The sequence below is a fragment of the Entelurus aequoreus genome, linkage group LG25 (assembly GCF_033978785.1).
Source record: "Entelurus aequoreus isolate RoL-2023_Sb linkage group LG25, RoL_Eaeq_v1.1, whole genome shotgun sequence".
Lineage (NCBI taxonomy): Eukaryota > Metazoa > Chordata > Actinopteri > Syngnathiformes > Syngnathidae > Entelurus > Entelurus aequoreus.
The window spans coordinates 18,143,408-18,166,932 of NC_084755.1; the positions used below are offsets into that span (position 1 = coordinate 18,143,408).

General features: G+C 37.1%; 1 protein-coding gene across 1 annotated transcript in view; it reads left to right on the forward strand.

Annotated features, from left to right (window-relative positions):
* LOC133642213 (ras-related protein Rab-26-like) overlaps window positions 1–23,525 on the forward strand; it is a 139,131-nt gene that overhangs the window by 68,454 nt on the left and 47,152 nt on the right. The window contains exons 4-5 of the mRNA XM_062036294.1: window positions 4,431–4,497; window positions 15,017–15,069. Of these exons, the coding sequence (XP_061892278.1) occupies window positions 4,431–4,497; window positions 15,017–15,069 (120 nt within the window). The remainder of the gene's footprint in view (window positions 1–4,430; window positions 4,498–15,016; window positions 15,070–23,525) is intronic.

Sequence of the window (23,525 nt, forward strand, 5' to 3'; positions counted from 1 at the left end):
AAGACGCAAGGCCATTAAGACATTTAATAACAAATAATAGAACTTTAAAATCGACCCTGAAGCAGACAGGGAACCAATGCAACTACTTTAAAACTGGTGTAATATGCTCCCGCACTCTGGTCCTCGTCAGCTGAGTTTTGTAATAATTGTAGATTTCTGATATGCTTTTTGGGAAGGCCAGAGAGCAGGACGTTACAATAGTCTAAACCAGTGGTTCTCAACCTTTTTTCAGTGATGTACCCCCTGTGAACATTTTTTTTAATTCAAGTACCCCCTAATCAGAGCAAAGCATATTTGCTTGAAAAAAAGAGATAAAGAAGTAAAATACAGCACTATGTCATCAGTTTCTGATTTATTAAATTGTATAACAGTGCAAAATATTGCTCCTTTGTTGTGGTCTTTCTTGAACTTTTTGAAAAAAAAGATATAAAAATAACTAAAAATTTGTTGAAAAATAAACAAGTGGTTCAATTATAAATAAAGATTTCTACACATAGAAGTAATCATCAACTTAAAGTGCCCTCTTTGGGGATTGTAATAGAGATCCATCTGGATTCATGAACTTAATTCTAAACATTTCTTCACAAAAAAATAAATCTTTAACATCAATATTTATGGAACATGTCCACAAAAAATCTAGCTGTCAACACTGAATATTGCATTTCTTTTCACAGTTCTTTTTGACAGACATTTAAAAAAAATCTCACATACCCCTTGGCATACCTTCACGTACCCCCGGGGGTACGCGTACCCCCATTTGAGAACCACTGGTCTAAACGACCGGAAATAAAAGCATGCATCAGCACCTCCGTGTTGGCCTGAGAGATTATGATTTATGTTTTAAGCAACACCATCAAAGAGGTATTTTTTTCACTTTCGGCTTTTTCAATATCAGGGTTCCGGACTATACAAAGGTGCGGCTAATCTATGGATTTTTCTTCGCTAACGGCTAGATTATGGAATGGATTAAGCCAAGAAATCAAACAATGTACGAAAACGATCCACTTTAAGAAACTGCTGTGTATTCCTGGTCTTGTCACCTTCTCCCAGGCTGAAGGGTAACGCGGAAGTGTAGCTGGGTCAAAGGAGACGTCGGGGACGCATCGTTGAACAAAAAGTTGCTTCTATTACAAGCGAGCGTCATTTTACAGGCCTGAAGGAGTTATAGCCAAAAGATGTGTCACTCCTAACTTGGATAAGACAAACCCAACAGTTTTATATCCCCCACTCAGGTCTTTGTGTGGCAGATAACTAAGGCAGTCGAATACAACCTGACCGTGTAAGGCAGGGGTGTCCAAAGTGCGGCCCGGGGGTCATTAGCGGCCCGCAGGTCATTTTTTAACGGCCCCACGGCACATTTTAAAAATACGGTTGAAAAAAATGAAAAACATAAAAAGTGGTATACAAGAGCAAACAGGTGAAATGTAACAAGAACATGTTGCAGTGTTTACTCTAATAACACAAAGCTGCCATGCAGGCTGTTTCTTTCTTTAAAAAATAATAGTGAATCAAAATCAATGTCATTATGAATTATTGACCTATTCAAGGCTCCAATTACGTCATATTAAATTTTCCACTTTAAAGTATTTTTTGGGGCAAATGTTGCATATTTTGTGTTTGCCATATAAGAAACTGAGCTGTTTTTTTTTAAAGAAGGGCCTAAAACGAACAAACAAAAAACATAAACAACAATAAAACTTATAATTGACGGATAGATCTGAAGTTTATCTCGAGACTATTGTGTTAAAAGTAAACAGAAAAAAAAAAGTATAATTTATTTTTTTAACACTTTAATGAGTAGGACCCTTTAGGATCCCCAATAATTTTAGTGTGATTTGTTTTTAAGTGTCATTGCTCAAAAAATAATAATGAATTAAAATCAATGGTGATATTGACCCTTTTAAGGCTCCAATTATTATATAATCTCAAATATTCCACTTAAAAAAAATTATTGGGTGAAAATATTGCATATTTTGTTTTTTCCATAAAAAACAGGGTTTTCTTTGACAAAAAGAGCATACAAATTAAATCTTTAAAAACATTATATTGACAGATAGACCTAATGTTGATCTAGAGATTTAAAACTTGAATAATAATAAATATAATAATACTGAATACTGACATATTTTTAATATTTTTTTGACCAAAACCCTTTGGGGTCCTCGGGATCAAGCCTGAGTGGAGGCCTAAACGTATATTTTGTATACATATATTGTATTGGTTTTTAAAATAAATGGCCCCCGCTTGCTTTGATTTTTCAGTGTGCGGCCCTGAGTGGAAAAAGTTTGGACACCCCTGGTGTAAGGTGATGTTCGTGTGTCTAAGTGTCCAAACACCACAGATTTAGGTCATAACTTCCAATGTTGGCTTCAAGTTGTACATGTGGTCTCTTCTCACGGATTGTGCTGTCACTTTGCATACCAAGATCCACTTTACTACCTTTTTGTCTTGCGAGAACTAATGTAGTCAACATGTGATGTCAAAGTTAAGGGTCCGGTATTATTATCTGCTCAGAATGAAATACTCCCTATTTACTTAAACCGGGTGGTCCACTTTCTCCAAGATGCATGTAAACATTCACCATATGCAAAACATAACATGTGGTAATATGAATAGACACTGAAGATCCAAATAGCTGTCTACTATGGTGCTTCATTTAAAAACACTGTCTTCAGCTCATTGAATATCATATTTGTTTTTATTAAAGGAGGTCAACAGAACCAATCACCCAGGCATAAACATAATTTCTCACTTTGATAGGGGATGAGTGGGAGTTCTTTTGAATTGCTTGTCAGAATTCACTCACTCTACGATTGTAGACATCCACAAGGTATACCACCAGACATCTTTTTGTTAAGCATTCTAACAAACGGAGTGAAGTGAATTAGTACCGTCATTTTTGGACTATAAGGCTCACTTAAAAGTGTTTAATTTTCTTAAAACTCGACAGTAACCCGGAGCGCCTAATGTACGGAATCATTTTGGTTGTGCTTACCGACCTCGAAGCTGTTTTATTTGGTACATGGGGAAATGACAAGTGTGACCAGTAGGTGGCAGTCACACATAAGAGATACGTGCAGACTGCAATATGACTCAAGTAAACAACACCAACATTTTATATGTTCCATTGAAAATATGAACATTACACACGGCGCTCAAAAATCTATCAAAATGTTTTTAGTACGACTTTGGTAAGCTATGAAGCCGCACCGCTTGATGGATTGTCGGCACATTAAACATATGAGTATTATTATGGTGTGTGTATAAGGTAACACATATTATCTGGCGTTTTGTTTCGCAATATTATGCAAAAGCAACTTTTCTTACCTTCTGGTACCTGCTGATCTGTATTTAGGATCTCTATAAGTCCGTAAAAATTGCGAGCGTCCGCGAGTCGATAAGCTTTTTCTTTTTCTCTATCTTCTTGTTATGGGACATTCATCCTCCGCTGCTGCCATTTCTAATATAAACTAGTGTAAAGTTCTTACTTATATCTGTCAGTAAACTCGCCGTGAAAGCGCTAAAACATACCGGTGTAGTGAGTTTACATTATCCACCCAAGGAACTTTAGTTATTAGAGAGTTCCGGTCGAACGGTTTTTCACGGGACACATTTCTGGTGTTATTGATTGAAGTAAAGTCTGAATGTCATTAAAACAGTTAGCTCCATTTTTTGACACTTCTTCCACTCCCGTCTTTGCACGCTACACCGCTACAACAAAGATGACGGGGAGAAGACGCTGCCGGGGGTGAGCCACGTAAATAAGACCGCCCACAAAACGGCGCATCCTGAAGCGACTGTCAGAAAGCGGCTTGAAGATGATCTGTAAAACATAATCTATGCAACATTTTGACCAAAGAACCACCATTACATGTTATGTAGACCACAAGGAAGTGTTTACAGTTTTAAAAAAATAATAATAATAATATGACCCCTTTAATGCGCCCTATAATCCGGTGCGCCTTTTGTATGAAAATACACCTGACTAGACCCGCTCATCGGCAGTGCGTCTTATAATCCGGTGCGCCCTATGGCCCGGAAAATATGGTTGTTTATTTTAAAGAAATTAAGACATCAATACCTCTTTTGGCCGATTGATGATATTTTAAGTAAACTAGTAAACACAAAATTGAGTATTATATTTTCAAAAAGTGGGATATATGTTTTGCAAATGCATCATTTTTGATACAGCTCTTTTACTTGAACACATGAGAAGGAAGAATGTACAGTTTATTGTCCTCTTTGGATGATGGAGAGAATCTCGAGTTCATATGACCTCACATGTGTGCTGAATGGCTGCGGTAAATTGAATTCAACTTTTGATTGCATCTTGATGCACCGGAGACCTCACCAGTGGAAAACTCAATTCAAAACGAAAAACAAGTATCTTTCATTTTCTTTCATTTTCTGATCCGCTCGCCTCTCTGCAGATCTGGGACACAGCAGGCCAGGAGAGGTTCCGCAGTGTCACCCACGCTTACTACCGTGACGCCCACGGTGAGACCCAACTGTCGATGTCTCTGTTTAGCTGGCATGCAGCTTTATGTGCACGTGATGATGTTTCACTTTGCTATTGATGGAATTTTATAGATTCTTCATTTTTGCAACAATGGCACTTTTTCTCCACCCCCCCAAAAAAAACATACAAATTTAGACCATACATCCAATCATTTTAAGCATCGTTAGCGTGAATGCTAACACGATTTTCAATATTTTTCTGCAAAAGATATGATTCAAAGACAAGGGGCACCTGCATGCGTGATAGTGCACGCAAAATTCATCTACTAAGCTCATGCATCGAGAATTGTGTTTCTTAAATGAGCAAAAAAAAAAAAGTGAGCGCAATCCATTTAGCGTGTTTGTCTTTATGCATATGCAGAATATATGCCGATTATCAGAACACCCACAATACCGCGAGGAAATAATCATTTAGCACTCGCAGTGTGATTTATCAAGGCTAGAACTGTTGTGCGGCCGCTATTTTGCATCTATATTTAGCACATTTTAAATGTGCGTCTAAACCGGCACAGTCACTTAAAGTGTGAGAAAAGTTACTCAGGAAGAAGTAAAACAAAAAAAGAGTTACCCAAATTAGTTCGTTTACAGTGTATGATACCGAAAAATGATATAATATTTTTATAATAGTATAATATTTTTTTTAATAATTTACTGTGTATGACACTGTAAAATAATATATTACTTTTATAATAATATTTTTACAGTGTATGACACTGTAAAATATTATTTTTATAATAATTTTTTTTTTAAATGTAATTTTTATAATAATAAAAAAAATATTACTTTACAGCGTATGATACTGAAAAATAATATATTATTTTTTATAAAATACATTTGTAAATAAGACGTGAGGTGCTGAAATTGTTTTAATTGAGGGCCACATTTTTTTAATATGTTTATAATAATAACAAAAATATTACTTTACAGTGTATGATACTGAAAAATAATATATTATTTTTATAATAATATAATTTTTTTAATATAAAGTTTATAATAACAAAAATATTACTTTACAGTGTATGATACTGAAAAATAATATATTATTTTTATAATAATATAATTTTTTTAATATAATGTTTATAATAATAAAAAAAATATTACTTTACAGCGTATGATACTGAAAAATAATATATTATTTTTTATAAAATACATTTATAAATAAGACGTGAGGTGCTGAAATTGTTTTAATTGAGGGCCACATTGCAGTTATGGCTGCCCTCAGAGGGCCACTTGTGACAGTGAATAAAATATGAATGAGGATTTACCTCATGATATTGTTACACAATGGCTTTTATGCTGGGGGTTCTTAAACTTTTTTCCTTGGGGCCCAACTCTTGCACTATGGGGAGGCCATAGTATTCAAATATTAAAACGTAATTAGTTTTCTTACTCTTGATCTTAATCGTATTATTATATCTAACCTACCTACAGTTTACAAACTTGTCAAATGATATGAAACCATTATTATTTATTTTACACATGAACCTAGGCTTAGGCTGACTGGAAAAATAAGTGCTAACCTACAGCATAAGAAGGGACTCATAAATAATTGATGAAAAAGAACATGTACAAACGATTATGTAGTGCTAAAATTAATAATGAATAGGTTTCTTAACTTTCAAAAGAAAAAACAACTAAATTGTCAACAAAAGAAAGTGCAAATAAAAATAAAACTATACCACATTACTCATAAGTTTTAGTTTTTAGTCGTACTTTTTCTGTTTGATATTGTCATAACTGCCAGAATGGTGGAAAATTGTACTACAACTAAGAAAGAAGAAACACTGGCCTATGTATTTGATTATTATATTTTTTTACATACACTGTAAAACATTTTTTTAGATTTTGCGGTAAAAAAAATGGCAGCTCTGTCACTAGAATTTGACCGTAATATTAAGGGTGTTTTTTTTTTTTTTTTTTACAGCATATTAGTGTAAATGGGGGAACAAATTACGATTAAATTCTGGCATTTGAGTTGCCATTTTTTTTTACCGTAGAATTTGTTGTCATTTTTACAGTGCACAATTTGATGAATTACTTTTTTTTAGTTTTTGTAGGATTTTTTAAAATATGTTTGGAATGTATGATAATATAATATAAGTTGCATTATTAGATAAGAAAGTTAAATAATAGCAATCAGTAGATGTATTTTTTTTTTTCAGTAAAATTGAAATAATTTATTTTCGGGCTTTTACTTACCGTATAATACGATTTTGGCAGGCTTTGAGTTTGACACCTGTGAAATAAAAGTATTATATAAATAAACCAATTTTTTAAATTACAACAACAAAAAACCTCCATGAAGAAACAAATACATTGTAAATTATACAAATACTTAAAATAGTAAAATCAATCATTTATTTTACAGGTAGTATAATTGATTGTATCACCTTTTAAGTAATCCATGTGTCATCATCATGTCTCTTCATTTACAAAACATTACAAAAGTCCATACATTTAACAATTTTATATACTTTGTAAGTGCTTTGTAAAAGGGAAACTCTCAGGAAGCTTTGATAGTTTATAAGCGGGGACCCCAATACAGTACATGTAAGATAAAAAGGTACAACATTTATAAAATGTTCACTTGCTTACATCCTAAACAATTTCCTAAATCAATTTACACATTTACACATCCTTACAGTTTCAATTTGTATTCTTAAAAGTCATTTTCTGGTAGTTGGTAGTCTTGCACATTGTAATTTTTTTTGCACATTTAATCCAAAAAGGGTATGTATGTGTGTGACTATGTGTGGGGATTAACTGAAGAGTGTTACCCGGAAGTGTTGAGTGAGAGGTGCGGAAGTCCAAGGGTCAAGCTTGGAGGTCCGTGAGACAGATAGGAAGTTGGGGGCAATAGCGAGGCGTCAAAGTCCGTGTCCAGCCGGGAGGTTGAGATCCAAGAGGCAGCCAGGGAAGCAGAGGGAATACGGGGAGACGAGACACACAGCTTGTGACGCGGGAACTGAGGTCTGCTGCTGGGAGGCGACAAGGAGGACACGAGACAAAATTAACACGGCGGGGGAGAAAACACAGAGAGAGAAAGAAGGCATAGAGCTTGACAGGTTTGGCTTACTGTACAGGACAGGTAGCTACGTTCTGGCACAGGATGCAGGTTCGCACTGGCTTAAGAAGGCAGATCCTCTCATCAGCGACAGGTGTGTTGATTGCTGATTGCTGATTGAATGCAGCTGCTTGCTTCAGCCGGAGTGCCGCACGCCGGAGGTGCGTACAGATGAATGCGCACCGGGCCGGGACAGATGTGGTATTTTAGGCTTCATATTGCGCCACACCTTTTGAATGGGAGACAGGTCTGGACTACAGGCAGGCAGGCCAGTCTAGTACCCGTACTCTTTTACTATGAAGCCCCACTGTTGTAACACGTGGCTTGGCATTGTCTTGCTGAAATAAGCAGGGGTGTCCATTTGCAGTCTATTCGATTGAATACAGGGTGAAAAGGATTAGCAAATCATTGTACCCTGTATTTATTTACGATTTACCAACGTGCCAACTTCACTGGTTTTGGGTTTTCCCTCCATCCATTTTCTACTGCTTGTCCCTTTTGGGGTCGCGGGGGGTGCTGGAGCCTATCTCAGCTGCATTCGGGCGGAAGGCGGGGTACACCCTGGACAAGTCGCCACCTCATCGCAGGTTTTGGGTTTTGTAGATGTTAAATAATTAATGTTACAAAAAAACAAGGCTCATGGCCTTGTGGTTAGAGTGTCCGCCCTGAGATCGGTAGGTCGTGAGTTCAAACCCCGGGCCGAGTCATACGAAAGACTATAAAAATGGGACCCATTACCTCCCTGCTTGGCACTCAGCATCAAGGGTTGGAATTGGGGGTTAAAAATCACCAAAATGATTCCCGAGCGCGGCCACCGCTGCTGCTCACTGCTCCCCTCACCTCCCAGGTGGTGGAATAAGGAGATGGGTCAAATGCAGAGGGTAATTTCACCACACCTAGTGGTACTTTAACTTTAAACATCAATAAATTCATCAATTGATAATATTTTCAAAACATTTTTTTGCTAAATATTCTTCTAAATGTTTTTTTTTTTTTTAAAAAGCGAGAACACATTTCATAAAAAGCGCGTCATTAAATCCAGTTCTCACTGCACCTCCTCGTTGGATTTAGTCTTTCTTCCACATCATTACCCCGGGTTTGCCCTCCAAACTCTCTATCCAATTAAAATCTTTCGCTTCAGTATCACCTTGATCAACACTTCCTCCGCTCACAATAAATTGACGTGCATCCTGCATTAGTCTTATGCATGCGCGTGTCCTGACTTCAACCACCGGACGATAACAAATCACCCAAAGACCGAAAGCCCTCCGACACGTCTCTTTTAACTCCCCTCAAAATAATGCAGCGCTCCCGGGAAGCTTCCGGCCCCTTTTCAACTCCACCTGGTGACGGGAGATGGACGAACAAACCACTAATGCCCATTTTCAGCATCATTTGTTTTGTGATAGTCAAACGTCTGAGAAAATAGCAGAGACAGGAGATCCACTATTAGAATGTAAAATAGTGTTCTCAGAGTTCAAATAACCTTGGAGCCATATTTGGTGTCTTAATGAGCGTTTAAAATGCTGGCTTGTTCTCCTCACACGGACCCCCATGTCATGTCTTCTGGTGTTTCTGGAACTGTCTCCTTTGTATCGCCTACAGTGCATGCTCTGGACACTTTGCAAACCGTCTTGCTACAGCGCACATTGATGTGCTGACTTCTGTAGACGCTTGCAAAATGCAAACAGGACCAAAAATCCAGCCGGGGAAGATGAGGTCAGGGAAACGGTCTGTGTCCATTGCCTGCAGAACCACTCCTTCATCGACGTGGCCTCGCTAATTGTGTTATTTACATCTCCCCCCCCCCCCCCCCTGCTTGTTCTATTTGCACAACTGCAGATTAAATTAATTAGCACCCTTAGCATTTTGAGTGTGTAGGAAAGTATACACACTTGTTCCACATTTTGTTATTCCAAAATGGAATAAATTCATTTTGGTAATGACAATGTGAAATGTTTTTGGTAACACTTTAGTATGGGGAACATATTCACCATTAATTAGTTGCTTATTAACATGTAAATTAGTAACATATTGACTCTTAATTACTTATTAATGCCTTATTCTGCATGGCCTTATTATACAACCAGTAAGCCATTAACTAAGTCTTCCCTCAATAACCTCATAATTATTGCTTATTAGTACTAAGTAAGGAAGTTGTTGTATATAGATCTCCCTGTTCTTACATAACAAAGAACAAAACTACAATAACCCTAACCCTAACCCTTAATCAGTCAATCATCAATCAATGTTTATTTATATAGCCCTAAATCACAAGTGTCTCAAAGGGCTGCACAAACCACAACGACATCCGCGGTACAGAGCCCACAACCCCAAAATTCACAACCCCAATGGGACGTCGATGTGAATGACTTTGAGAAACCTTGGAGAGGACCGCATATGTGGGTGACCCCCTCTTAAGTAACAAAGACTTAAGTAACCCTTAAGTCTTTGTTACTTACATTATGTTCCCCTAGTGTCCAAATAACTCTAAATTAAGTCTTTGTTACTTAGAATATGTTCCCCATACTAAAGTGTTACCAAGTTTTTTATTTTCTATTTTTTACAAATGTACTGTATTTTCCGGACTACAAGGCAAACTTAAAATGTTTATTTTTTCTCAAAACTCGATAGTGCGCCTTATAACCCGGTGCGCCTAATGTATGGAATAATTCTGGTTTTGCTTACAGACCTCGAAGCTGTTTTATTTGGTACATGGTGTAATGATAAGTGTGACCAGTAGATGGCAGTCAAGCATAAGAGACAAGTGTAGGCTGCACTATGATGGCAATATGTCTGAAGGAAACAACACCAACATTTTAAATGTTCCATTGAAAATATAGAACATTACACACGGCGCTCAAAAATCTATCAAATTGTTGTAGTACGACTTTGGTAAGTGTTGCGTCTGACCAGTTCTTCTTCCAAGGGAATCTAAGTTACTGGTCAATCCCAAGTTCTTTCGATGACATATATGTTGAGTAATAAGGACCATCAAAACAGAATTGGAATATTTTCTAGTTTATTCCAAAGCTTTGGGAGACCAACTTAATTAATACATTCGTATCGGCTGTTCTAGTTGATCTGGCATTCAAACGGAAAGACACTACTTCTTGAATCCGCAAACAGCCCCCACCCTCTCCAGAAAGGAATACAGGCTCATTGTTCTACTACAGATAAGATATAAGGGTGTGCTCCAACTCCCACATTCCAAGTCTTCAAGGTAACACACACAGTTTACTTGCAGACATAAAATGAAAAAATAGAAAGAGTACAAATAGAAAAACACTAGCTGCTTCAAACATGACTATGAATAAAGAAATAACTCAAACATATATATGCATTCTCCACATAAGCTATGAAGCCGCACCGCTTGAAGGATTGTCGGCGCATTAAACATACGAGTATTATTATGGTGTGTGTATAAGGTAAGACATATTATCTAACGTTTTGTTTCGCAATATTATGCAAAAGCAACTTTTCTTACCTTCTGGTACCTGCTGATCTGTATTTGGGATCTGCATAAATCCTGAAAAATTGCGCGCGTCCGCCTTTGTAGTCCGTGCCAACACCGTAGTCGATAAGCTTCTTCTTTTTCTCTATCTTCTTGTTATGTGACATTCATCCTCCGCTGTTGCCATTTCTAATATAAAGTAGTGTAACGTTCTTACTTATATCTGTCAGTAAACTCGCCATGAAAGCGCTAAAACATACCGGTGTAGTGAGTTTACATTATTCACCCAAGGAACTTTAGTTATTAGAGTTCCGGTCGGACGGTTTTTCACAGGACACATTTCCGGCGTGGTTGTTTCCGGATGAGGAGATGCTGCTCTGTTATTGATTGAAGTAATTAACGGTAATAAAACTAGAAAATCACATATGAAATAGTATTCGTAGCCTTTGCTAAATACTTTGTTGATGCACCTTTGGCAGCAATTACAGCCTCAAGGCTTTTCAGCTCTGCACACCTATATTTGGGCAGTCTCGCCCATTCCTCTTTGCAGCACCTCTCAATCTCCATCAGATTGGATGGGAAGCGTTGGTTTTCACCCAGGATGTCTCTGTACATTGCTGCATTCATCTTAGTCTAGTCAGGGAGGAGACCAAGAAGCCGATGGTCACTCTGTCAGAGCTACAGCATTCCTCTGTGGAGAGAGGAGAACCTTCCAGAAGGACAACCACCTCTGCAGCAATCCATCAATCTTACCGGTATGGTAGACAAAAGATTGAACTATTTGGCCTGAATGCCATGCATCATGTTTGGAGGAAACCGGCACCGCCCATCACCAGGCCAATACCATCCCTATAGTGAAGCATGGTGGTGGCAGCATCATGCTGTGGGGTTGTTTTTCAGCGGCAGGAAATGGGATACTATTCAGAATAGAGGGGGGGGAACGTGACATGATGATGTTGAGCAGACTCGCTGTGAAGAAAGGACTCAGGCAGGAAGTGGGCAGGTACTTTTTATCCGAACTAGAGATGTGACGTTCACGAACATATCAAGTCTTTAGAATGTTTTTTTTAGATGAACAATGGGAACTGATTCAGAGTTGCGAGAGAGTGAGCAATTTTTTTTAAAGCAATTGCGCACGCTGCATTTACGTGCCACCCGACTGGCAACTGGACTAGAAAATGAGTCAGAGTGAAAGGAAACGTCGCAGCATTTAGATTCACTTTTCGTGTTCATTGTTCTGATGTGGATATGTAAAGTAGCTCAAGCGTACACAACAAATAGGCTAGTACAATTTTGTATTCATCATCATCATTATCATTTATTTTTATTCCTTTCATGAAAATGAATATATACAAGCCATATACAGTTGACACTTTCATTGTTTTTTGTTTCTTATACATTTCCATGATCAGAAAGGAGCAGATGGAAGAATACTATTCTTATATTTATCTGCCCCCTTTTTAACACAAATTATTTTAGATGACTTTATCACTGTTCCCTCCACCAACACCCAAACTCACATTCATTGTTTTGTTTCTACTTTTTATATACACATTTTTTGTATTTTTTAATTTGTTCTGTATTGTTAATCTGCTCTTGAGCTACAGGTAGATTTATTTATTTATATAGCACATTTCTAAAACAAACTGCTGCCCCAAAGTGCTGTACAGACTAAAACAGAAATGTAAAATATTAAAAGATAATCATCAAAATCACAATGAGCAGAAAACATTCTATATATAAAACACAGTTAAAATGCAGAAACAAATGTGTAAAAAAAAAAAAAAAAAAAAAAAGTACAAAATAAAAAATTATAAAAATAAAAATAAATACAAAAAAATCTATAAAACAGTTAAAAATGTATTTTTTAAAAATGAGTGATGTCACTGTAAACGCATGAGGATATGGCGCAACCTTTAAAAAATGTTTCCAATGAAAATACAATTTAAATGAAATTATAGTCAATATTTCAAAATAATTCTCAATGGAATACTGGTGTAAATTGTAATTATTCTGATTTTATCTCATAATTCACACCTGGACAAAATACGTCCATTTTCTATCCCGCCTGTCGGACTTTTCCAAATATTTATTTTTAGATCTTTAACATCAAAAGTCTAGCCGTCGTTATGATGTGCAGTGTTGTTTTCAAATTACCGTAAGTCTTGAACTCTAAAAAGTATTTACATTTTTGGAATCTGCCCTTTTGAATTATATTCAGGTTATTACGGTAATCTATGTCACAGGCAGATGAGGCACAAACAGAACAGCCAGCCCGAAACGCGGGTGTCAAGAACAGATGCGGAAGCAGATTTTTACAACAAAGTTCTGCGGAAAACTGATATTACAACAGATTGTTTTCTTCACCTTTGCATCATATTTTGCTGTGTTTGTTGCAGTTTTGCTTGATTGTAAAAGATGTTTATCAAGAAGGTAGTCTGAGAAGTAATAGTGGAGCGGCGTTCATATGTTGTTCCTATTCAGTGTTTTATCGTTCATAGTTATTATTGTAAATCCCACATTCTTTATTTCCATGTACATTGTTGGTGTATCATTCAGTAAAAAAATTTAAAAAATTGATTTGGTTTTTTAAGGTGGTCTGTCATAAAGTTTTTAGCATTCTATCAGACATTATTCTGAGTTTATATATGAGAGTTACTGGAAAAAGGACCCAAACACACATACTGTACAAAAAAAATAAGAACAAATTATATATATACACGTACAGTGTGTATATATATATATATATAAACATAAAAAAATACACATATACACATACATACTGTATATATATATAATTAATATTTTTATACACACCGACCCCCAGACACATTTTTTTCTCTCAACTTGGCCCTCAAGACAAAATAATTGCCCAGGTCTGTTTAACTGCTACCACTGATTGTTTGCTTCATAAAAAAAAAAAAAGTGGTTTGAAAAAAACAAAAATAAAAAAAAACACTATAATACAAGCCAGTCTTTTGAACGTCTCTTTAAAACAGCTCCACAAGATCCAGTTCCCTTCAAAGGGTCATCAATCCCATCTCTACTCAAAACACAGCAGTTGTGAAGTAACCTAAAAGACCAGAAGTACACTTCTGGCCTTCACAATAAAAGCACTGCACGCTAAATTCTGTATGACAAAATCACGGTGTCAGTAAAATAGAAAATTGCTTACATAAGCATGCATTTTGCACATTCCCTGTGTTCTGTTATTATTTTGGTTTCGCTGTGATATGACAATATACTGTGTAGTTTATTATTTACATTTTTAATGCATTTAAATTAGAATGTTGTTCAACTGTCACAAAATCTGCATAAAAAATCATTATTTTTTTAACATAACTTCCACATTTGATTTTTTTTTAGTACCGGTTTATGCACTGGCACAGTTTCAGAACTACCTATTTGGTACCAGCATCAGTAAAAACCTAAACAATACCCATCCCTACTAGTCCTACGGAAAAATGCAGTGTGCCATCAGTACCGGGAAGTTGCACTCAAAACAACATAAATGATGAATCGCTACCTTGGAAGGGGAGGGGCTAACTCAAGCTGTTGCAATTTACAAATAAAAAGGGGAAAAGACGAAGAAGAGAACTTCGGGACAGTACAACACAGTCCAAATTCAAACCGCCAGGAACTAAAGAGCCACTGATATCCCAGAATTATGATTGACTTGGCGTTAAAATAAGGGTTATATGTTCCCTTTGTTATCCCCTAATTTAAATATACAAAATAATAGTTTATAATGTAGAATATCTTAAAACAGTCATAAAAATGAATACCAGTATTTTAACTGGTTATATTGTCCTCAATTTTATTTTTCAATCTGAAAGTATTTGAATGAGTTCCTAATACATCATTATGTCCTTGTACCGTTCTTATAAATGCAGGAATGAGTGAACTATTTTCTTATTAAATATCAAGGTTGAAAAGAAGCTGCAGCAACCTCTCTAATGTTTTTCATCTGCTTCTTTTAGCCTTGCTTCTGCTCTACGACGTCACTAATAAAACATCATTTGACAACATTCAGGTGAGTCCTTTTTTTAGTATTTGTTGTTATGCTGAACACAAATGGCACTACAAAACAATTCATGCATGTTCCAAAATGCTGAGAATATTTATTTGTGATGGAGAACAACGTGAAGTAAAAACCCCAAAACCAGTGAAGTTGGCACGTTGTGTAAATCGTAAATAAAAACAGAATACAATGATTTGCAAATTATTTTCAACCTATATTCAATTGAATAGACTGAAAAGACAAGATACTTAATGTTCAAACTGGAAAACTTTGTTATTTTTTGCAAATATTAGCTCATTTGGAATTTGATGCCTGCAACATGTTTCAAAAAAGCTGGTACAAGTGGAAAAAAAGACTGAGAAAGATGAGGAATGCTCATCAAACACTTATTTGGAACATCCCACAGGTGAACAGGCTAATTGGGACCAGGTGGGTGCCATGATTGGGTATAAAAGCAGCTTCCATGAAATGCTTAGTCATTCACAAACAAGGATGGGGCGAGGGTCACCACTTTGTGAACAAATGCGTGAGCAAATTGTTTAAGAACAACATTTCTCAACCAGCTATTGCAAGGAATGTAGGGTTTTTACCATCTATGGTCCGTAATATCATCAAAAGGTTCAGAGAATCTGGAGAAATCACTGCACGTAAGAAAACCAACATTGAATGCCCGTGACCTTCGATCCCTCAGGCGGTACTGCATCAAAAACCGACATCAGTATGTAAAGGATATCACCACATGGGCTCAGGAACACTTCAGAAAACCACTGTCAGTAACTACAGTTTGTCCCTACATCTGTAAGTGCAAGTTAAAACTCTACTATGCAAAGCCAAAGCCATTTATCAACAACACCCTGAAACGCTGCCGGCTTTGCTGGGCCCGAGCTCATCTAAGATGGACTGATGCAAAGTGGAAAAGTGTTCTGTGGTCTGACTAGTCCACATTTCAAATTTATTTTGGAAACTGTGGACGTCGTGTCCTCCGGAACAAAGAGGAAAAGAACCATCCGGATTGTTATAGGCGCAAAGTTGAAAAGCCAGCATCTGTGATGGTATGGGGGTGTATTAGTGCCCAAGGCATGGGTAACGTACACATCTGTGAAGGCACCATTAATGCTGAAAGGTACATACAGGTTTTGGAACAACATATGCTGCCATCCATATGTACATACGTAATTTATAATTTTTTTAAACGTAATTTTTTATAAACATGTTACAGGTTATATACATATTATTATTGAATGTATCAAATGTGATGAATATTTAAAACCTCTTAAGGCCCAAGCTATTTGTTTACATGTTTTTTTTTATTTGTCTTTGCTATTTGGGCTTATTGGACCCTAATTAGAAAAAAAACTAGGAATCATCTTTTGATATGATGTACTTAGTCCATAAGTAACAAATGTGTACTTCATGTTTAGTGACATGCTAATTCTTATTTTTACACTTTTTTTTCCAAATTCCATTGTATGTTATACTCTTCTGACACCACCAGATGGCAGTAAAAGTGTCCACATAAGCGGCCATAAGACCCCAATTCAGTAGTGTACACAATTTTGGAAATAAGAGTTAAAAGGTGCTGTCCACGCATGTGGCCACGAAGCCTTTAGAGCAGTGGTTCTTAACCTGGGTTCGATCGAACCCTAGGTGTTCGGTGAGTCGGCCTCAGGGGTTCGGCGGAGCATCCACTGCGGAGGTCAAGACACACCTGACCGTGTAAATAACAACTTTTCCCTATCGCCATATTATGGATACCCCCAAACAATGTCCCCTCTAATTTTCCATATGTGTGAGCAAACGCAAAAACTCCTTGAGCATTCAGTGGAGCATATGTGTGCAACGTCAGACGTGCACAGGCACTGTGGCCACACCAGCAGCACACATGTCCCAAACCCGACTAAATAACAAGTTAAATGTTTTATTATTATAATCAAACGACAGCAGTCATTTCCATGAGATTATTTTCTAATATAAGTGTTTTGGCCCACTCACAATGACAATAACAAAACATATTGTTTTTTTCAGGAGCTGTGTAGTAGTATTGTATGTCTGGGTGGGGGGTCCTACTTTGGAAATCATTTGTACCCCTTTCAGATATCGCATTTAGTTCCCACTTAAACATTCACATGTTGCACAATGAGATGTAAACATGGGATCATGTGTACATTCCTGTAACTTTCTGTTCGTAAAATATATCTTTATTAGTATTTCTTTAGTATAATAACATAATTTCATGATTAATATTTATAAATTAAGATTACATTAAGGAAAAAAACATTTTATTTTTCACTAAAGAAGGGTTCGGTGAATGCGCATATGAAACTGGTGGGGTTCGGTTGCTCCTACAAGTTTTAGAACCACTGCTTTAGAGGTTTTAATGGACCACAATGGAAACAAGCCTTTTGGCTTTTTGTGCCATCCATTTGCCTTTTTAAAGCATTACATGGATTCAATTCATTAAGATGTCAATAAACTTCTCAATCAATCAAACTGAGTGTTGTTAAAAGGAAAGGCCATGTGACACAGTGGTAAAAATGCCCCTTGCAATGTGTTGCTGCTATTAAATTCTAAGTTAATGAATATATGCAAAAAAAAAATTACGTTTCTCAATTCGAACATTAAATATCTTGTCTTTGCAGTCTATTCAATTGAATATAAGTTGTAAAGGATTTACATATCATTGTATTCTGTTTTTATTTACGATTTACACAACCAACTTCACTAGTTTTGGGTTTTGTACAAAACGTTTTGTTTGTTTTTAATGGGCCAGACCGTCTTTTTCCCAATAAAAACATCTCTCATCATCTCTGCGCTGCTTCAGTGGGACAATGAAAGAGAGAGAAGGTGACCCCGGCTAAGCTTTTCTGCATCGTGATGAAACACCTGAAGTCGGACGTGCATGGTTATTAGTCATCACCAAATAATTCAGCGTTAACCAGCTGCATGAATAATGGCTCACACGTCCTGCTGTTGCAACTGTTGGAACTCTTCCTCCGAATTAATGCTCGTCTTTGACAAGTCCAGAAGGAATCGTCACACGGAGAGAGAATGCACAATAAGAATGGCGATGAGAACAAAAGTCTTTATAATGTGTTGGCAGACATGCTTTAAAAGGGGCTGTTTGCAAATTGCTCAAAGTTACATTTTTAAAACTAAATAATATACAGTGGGGAAGGAATTCATATGGCCCCATTCCTGGGTGGATCTCGCGTGAGAGGAAGAGGGAAGGTTCATCATTCGGCAATGCAGTCTAGGGATGTACGGTATACCGGTACTAGTATAGTACCACGATACTAATGCATCATATTCGGTACTATACCACCTCTAAAAAGTAACATCCACTGTAATGGTACTAAGTACAGGAGCGTATCTAGTCGATACTTCTATGATTACATCGATATATTTTAACATAGTATACATTTTTAAAAATGTATACTATGTTTATAAACTCAGGAAATATGTCCCTAGACACATGAGGACTTTGAATATGACCAACGTATGATCATGTAACTACTTGGTATCGGATTGATACCCAAATTTGTGGTATCATCCAAACAACAGAAGAATAAGTGATTATTACATTTTAACAGAAGTGTAGATAGAACATGTTGAAAGAGAAAGTAAGCAGATATTAATTGTTTGTTTATTGTGAATAAATAAAAAACGGCATTTTTACAGTACATTTTTGGCACCTGAGCTGCCAGTTTGTTTGATGTTGTTGTTTTTAACCGCAAATCAGCAACTATATATTTTTCTGTGTATTATTGTAAATGCCAAAACGGCACCACAGTTTAATTGCAGTAAAAAAAAGTACTGTTTTTTTTCATTTAGAGAAAAATGCTGTAAAAACCACAGTAAATTTCACAATTTTTGCATAATAAGACAATATTTAAGTAACATTATTTGCGATTACATGGAGTACACTTTTTTTTTTTCTCCCAACATAGAAAAAAGAATTAATACATTTAGTAAGAAAAGTTATTGATACGCATTATTTCCTGGTTTTCGAGGGCCAAACAAATAAATAAACTGAAGTGGTGAGTTTGACACTTGTGATGTAAACAGTGTAAAACATTAATGTTCACTTCAGTGTCTTCAACTTTTACTTTCTGAGATGCAGTGTCCTCTACAGTGGACATTTTTTTTAATATCAGTTTGGAAAATGCTGTTTCTCAGAAAAGTTAACTCACATTTTAACTTTTAATAATGTAAATATCTTACGAATTGATGTTTAGCTTCGCTGGCTTTAAATGCATTTTCCGGGTGATGGTTTATCAAGTAGCTCCGGTGTCTGTTTTGCCTTGAAATGCTCGAGATTATGTATTTATTTATTTTATTTATTTATTCCCCTACCTCAGGGGGGGGGACTCGGCGGGGCGGTTGCTGGTTGTTCCATCTCCATCGTTGGGGTCCCTGCGGGTGGGGTGGGTGGTTCCTGTGGCCCCGTGCTGGGTGGTCCTGTGGCGGCCGGCTTGGGTGGGGTGGCCGTGGGCTGGCCTCGCCGCGCTCTCCGGGGGTGGGGGGGGGGCTCGTGGGGGCCATGTTGCCGGTGGGGCGGGGGCGGTCTTCCCGTCCGGTTGCGGGGGGTCTCCGGGCCCCTCGGGCGGGGCGTCCCGCCTTTCTGTCCGTGTGGGGTGTGGTCTCTCGCTGGCTTGGGGTCTGGCTGCCCCCTGTTTTTCCCGTGCCTTGTCCTCTGCCGGGTGCGTCTGTCTGCGGCCTGCTGCTGGCCCTTGTGGGCGGCACGGTGGGCCAGGCTCTGGGGTTCCTGTCGCTGTCCGGCTTGGCTGCGTGGGGGCGGTGGCCCCTGGTTCCCTGGGCACCACACCTACTGTTTGTGGGATGGGTTCACGGGGAGGCTGGGGCCGTACTCTGGCTCCCGCACACACTGGGAGTCAAATGTATTGTACATGCAAATTCACATATACTCACACACATACATACAGACATACATAGGTACCTACGCTCCCACATACATATACAAATAAATACAGTACATATTTACACACTCAATGTTCGTACATCCACACGCACATTCATTATACAAACATACTGTATACACATACTGTACATATACATTCACTGTAAAAACATACATATACACATACTGTACATATACACTCACTGTACAAACACACACATACACATACTACACATATACATTCACTGTACAAACACACACATACACATACTACACATACATTCACTGTACAAACACACACATACATATACTGTACATATACATTCACTATACAAACACACATTTACACATACTGTACATATACATTCACTGTTCAAACACACATACTGTATACACATACTGTACAAATACATTCGCTGTACACACATATACACATACTGTACATATACATTCACTGTACAAGCACACATACACATACTGTACATATACAAGTACATATGCACACATACACTCATGCACATAATCACGTTTCATCAAACATATACTAACGTTGTTGCCCTAGGGTAAACTGGGTATAACACATGGCACACTGACAAAGCTTAACCTATTGTTACTATAACAATCTACAAGGTTAAGGTTGCTTCTCTTTCTTCCCCTCCATTTTTCTGCATTCTTTCGTATCTCAAGTTATCATTACGTATATGTATTGTTGCATTTGATCAATTGTATTGTTGATAATAAAGGTAAAGTACTGGTATTGTTTATTATCAATAGCACTATTTCTATTGGTATTCATATTGCTCCATTTTTAGTGTAATAATGCTCATTCTCATTTCTGTATTTTTTTTTTTTAATTTTCGCTAACTGCTTATTTGCTATTACTTTTACCATCATATTTGTACATGTCGTATTTGCTGATGTTGCTCTGTTGTTGTTGTTGTTGTTGTTGTGTTTGCTGTTGTTGTTTTTGTCTCTCTGTCTAATCCCCCTCTTGTCCCCACAATTCCCCCCTCTGTCTTCCTTTTTCTCTCTTTCTATCCCCTCCTGCTCCGGCCCGGCTGCACCAAATGATAATATAAATACATTTAATAAAGTCAAAATACAAGTAAGGCAACAAGAGAAGTATCCTACACTTCTCTTTTGTAAAGTAAATCTGAACAGCCGATATGGGCATCTACATCTGCTATATGATTTGCCCGAGAAGCTGGGCAGGACATTATAAAAAAATTAAAAAAAATAAATAAAAAAAATGCTCGAGATTAAAATGGCACCTCTGCCAAAGAAGTTAAATTGTCGCCAGGGTTTGGTTGTCTGTTTGTTAGCAACATAACTCAAATAGTTATGGAATGATTTTGATGAAATGCCCGAAAAAACATAAATCTTCATATCTACTACGAACACACTTATTTCGCATGCATCCTTTTTCTACCGTCTTCCACGCCCTCACGTTGCCGGTCCAATGTTGCGCAGAGGATTTTGGAAGGTTGTAGTTTATTTGCAGACTCGCAAAAGCGCCAGAAAAAAACTACACTCACCCAGTTTGCGTTTAGTACCATCACATTTCACGCCATTATTGTGAGGACTTTGAAACTTCACATTCATAACTATTAGTTGGGATTAATGCGAGTCTGCTGTGTCCCATGCAAACTTTTATTTTGAAACCTGTGGGGACATTTAAATTTAAGTATCTTCAAGCAGCAGGCCAACCAGGATATAAACGTTCTTAAGTTTTTAAAGAGCATAAAAAAATGTGGGCATTTTTTATTCATTTTTTGCTTAAACTCCTTAATAAACTTTAGTCCTAAACAAAAATAAAATATGCAATGTTTTTTTTTATTATTATTTTGAACCAAAAAGAAAAAAAAATCCCACATTTTTTTAATGCTCTTTAAAAACTTGAAGAGCATAAAAAACTTGTAACATTATCTGAACAAAAGGCCTTCAATAATAATAAAAAAAAACATTGTAAAAAAAAAAAAAAATAATAATAATAATAATAATAATAAAATATTAATAATAAATATTTTTTTTTTAAAACATTGCGTATTTTATTTTTGTTTAGGACTGAAGTTTATTGAGGAGTTTAAGATACTAGCCATCCATAACCCCGGAGTTAAGCAGTGGTGAAGGCGTTGGTTGAGGAAGGGGCGGGTGCGTGCATGTATGCCCAATTAACTTGGGTGTGATGTTGAAATGTTTTTGTGGACTGGGGCCGATCTCAAAGTTCGACACCAGGTGTTGTTGAGAAAAAGGGAGGTCAAAAGCGTCCATCGTTGAGGTGTCCTCTGGGGTGTTTTTCAGAACAGCCTGTTCCTGATAGCGTCAAGGCCATTCGAGGGAGTCAAATCGTAGATTAGGATGTTGTTTTCCTCGAGCAGTCAAAAACAATGACTTGCCTGCTCTATTTGTCCATGCTGGTTTCTCTCAAATTTAATTCAATTCTCCTTCTCAGCAAACTTCTCCATGATGTGATCCATCTTGCGATTCAGTTCAGAAATCGCCACAGTCTGTGTTCCCACTGCCCGGCCCAATCCTTCCATTGCGACGAACAGCCGTTGGGCTCCTTGAGTGGCTGCCATTGTCTTCCGAATTTGATGATACACCAGAGCAATGCCCAGCCCAATCAGCAGGTGCCCCGCAACCACGGTTCCAAATAGGTAGAAGTCTTCCACGTCCTCGATGGAAAGGACTGAGAGGCACATGATTCTCCATTTATCCCAGGAGTCTCTCACGTACCCCGCAGCAATGGTTCCATCAGGGCAGCCAGGCTCCCTCGAACCTCTTTTCCTTGTCGAAAAGACTTTGTCAATTGCGTCGAGAGTCCAGCTGATCATATCCATGTTTGATGTTTAGATTTGAGGGCAGCGCAAAGAAAGAGGCTTCAAAAAAGTTCAGACAAGACAAAAACGAAGAGAGCAAGCAGGAAGGGAGAGAGCAGAGAAAAATGTGACCGTCCTCACCAGAGGCAGGACAGAAATACCTATTTTTTATCCCCTTTAAAAACTTAAACAGCATAAAAAAATGTGGGATTTTTATTCATTTTTTGGTTTGTTTTGCTTAAACTCCTCAATAAACTTCAGTCCTAAACAAAAAAAAAAAATGTAATGTTTTTTTCATTATTATTATTTTGAACATTTTGAAGGCCTTTTGATAAGATAATGTCACAAGTTTAAATTAGTAAAATAACTCATGTTATGCAAAGGTATATGAATTGAAAACAGTGACATCATTTAAAATTTAACATGAAAAAAAAACGTATTTAGAAAAATCATAGATAATGGAGTAACAACAAAAATGATGGCAAAAATACAGCAAAAATGTACTGAAAAGGGACAAAAAAGCCTTTGTCCCCCGAGGTTTAAACATAGTTCAACACATGTACAGTTTTTTTTCCCCCATTAGACTTCACTAACTACCCACCAGTAGTATTTATGGTATTTTAGATCGTTTTTAAAAAACAAAACAAAAAAAGAACCTACTGAAGTCAAAACTGCTTTGAAAAATGGTTTTAATATAAATTCTTGCTCAGTCGTACTGAAATAGGGGAACT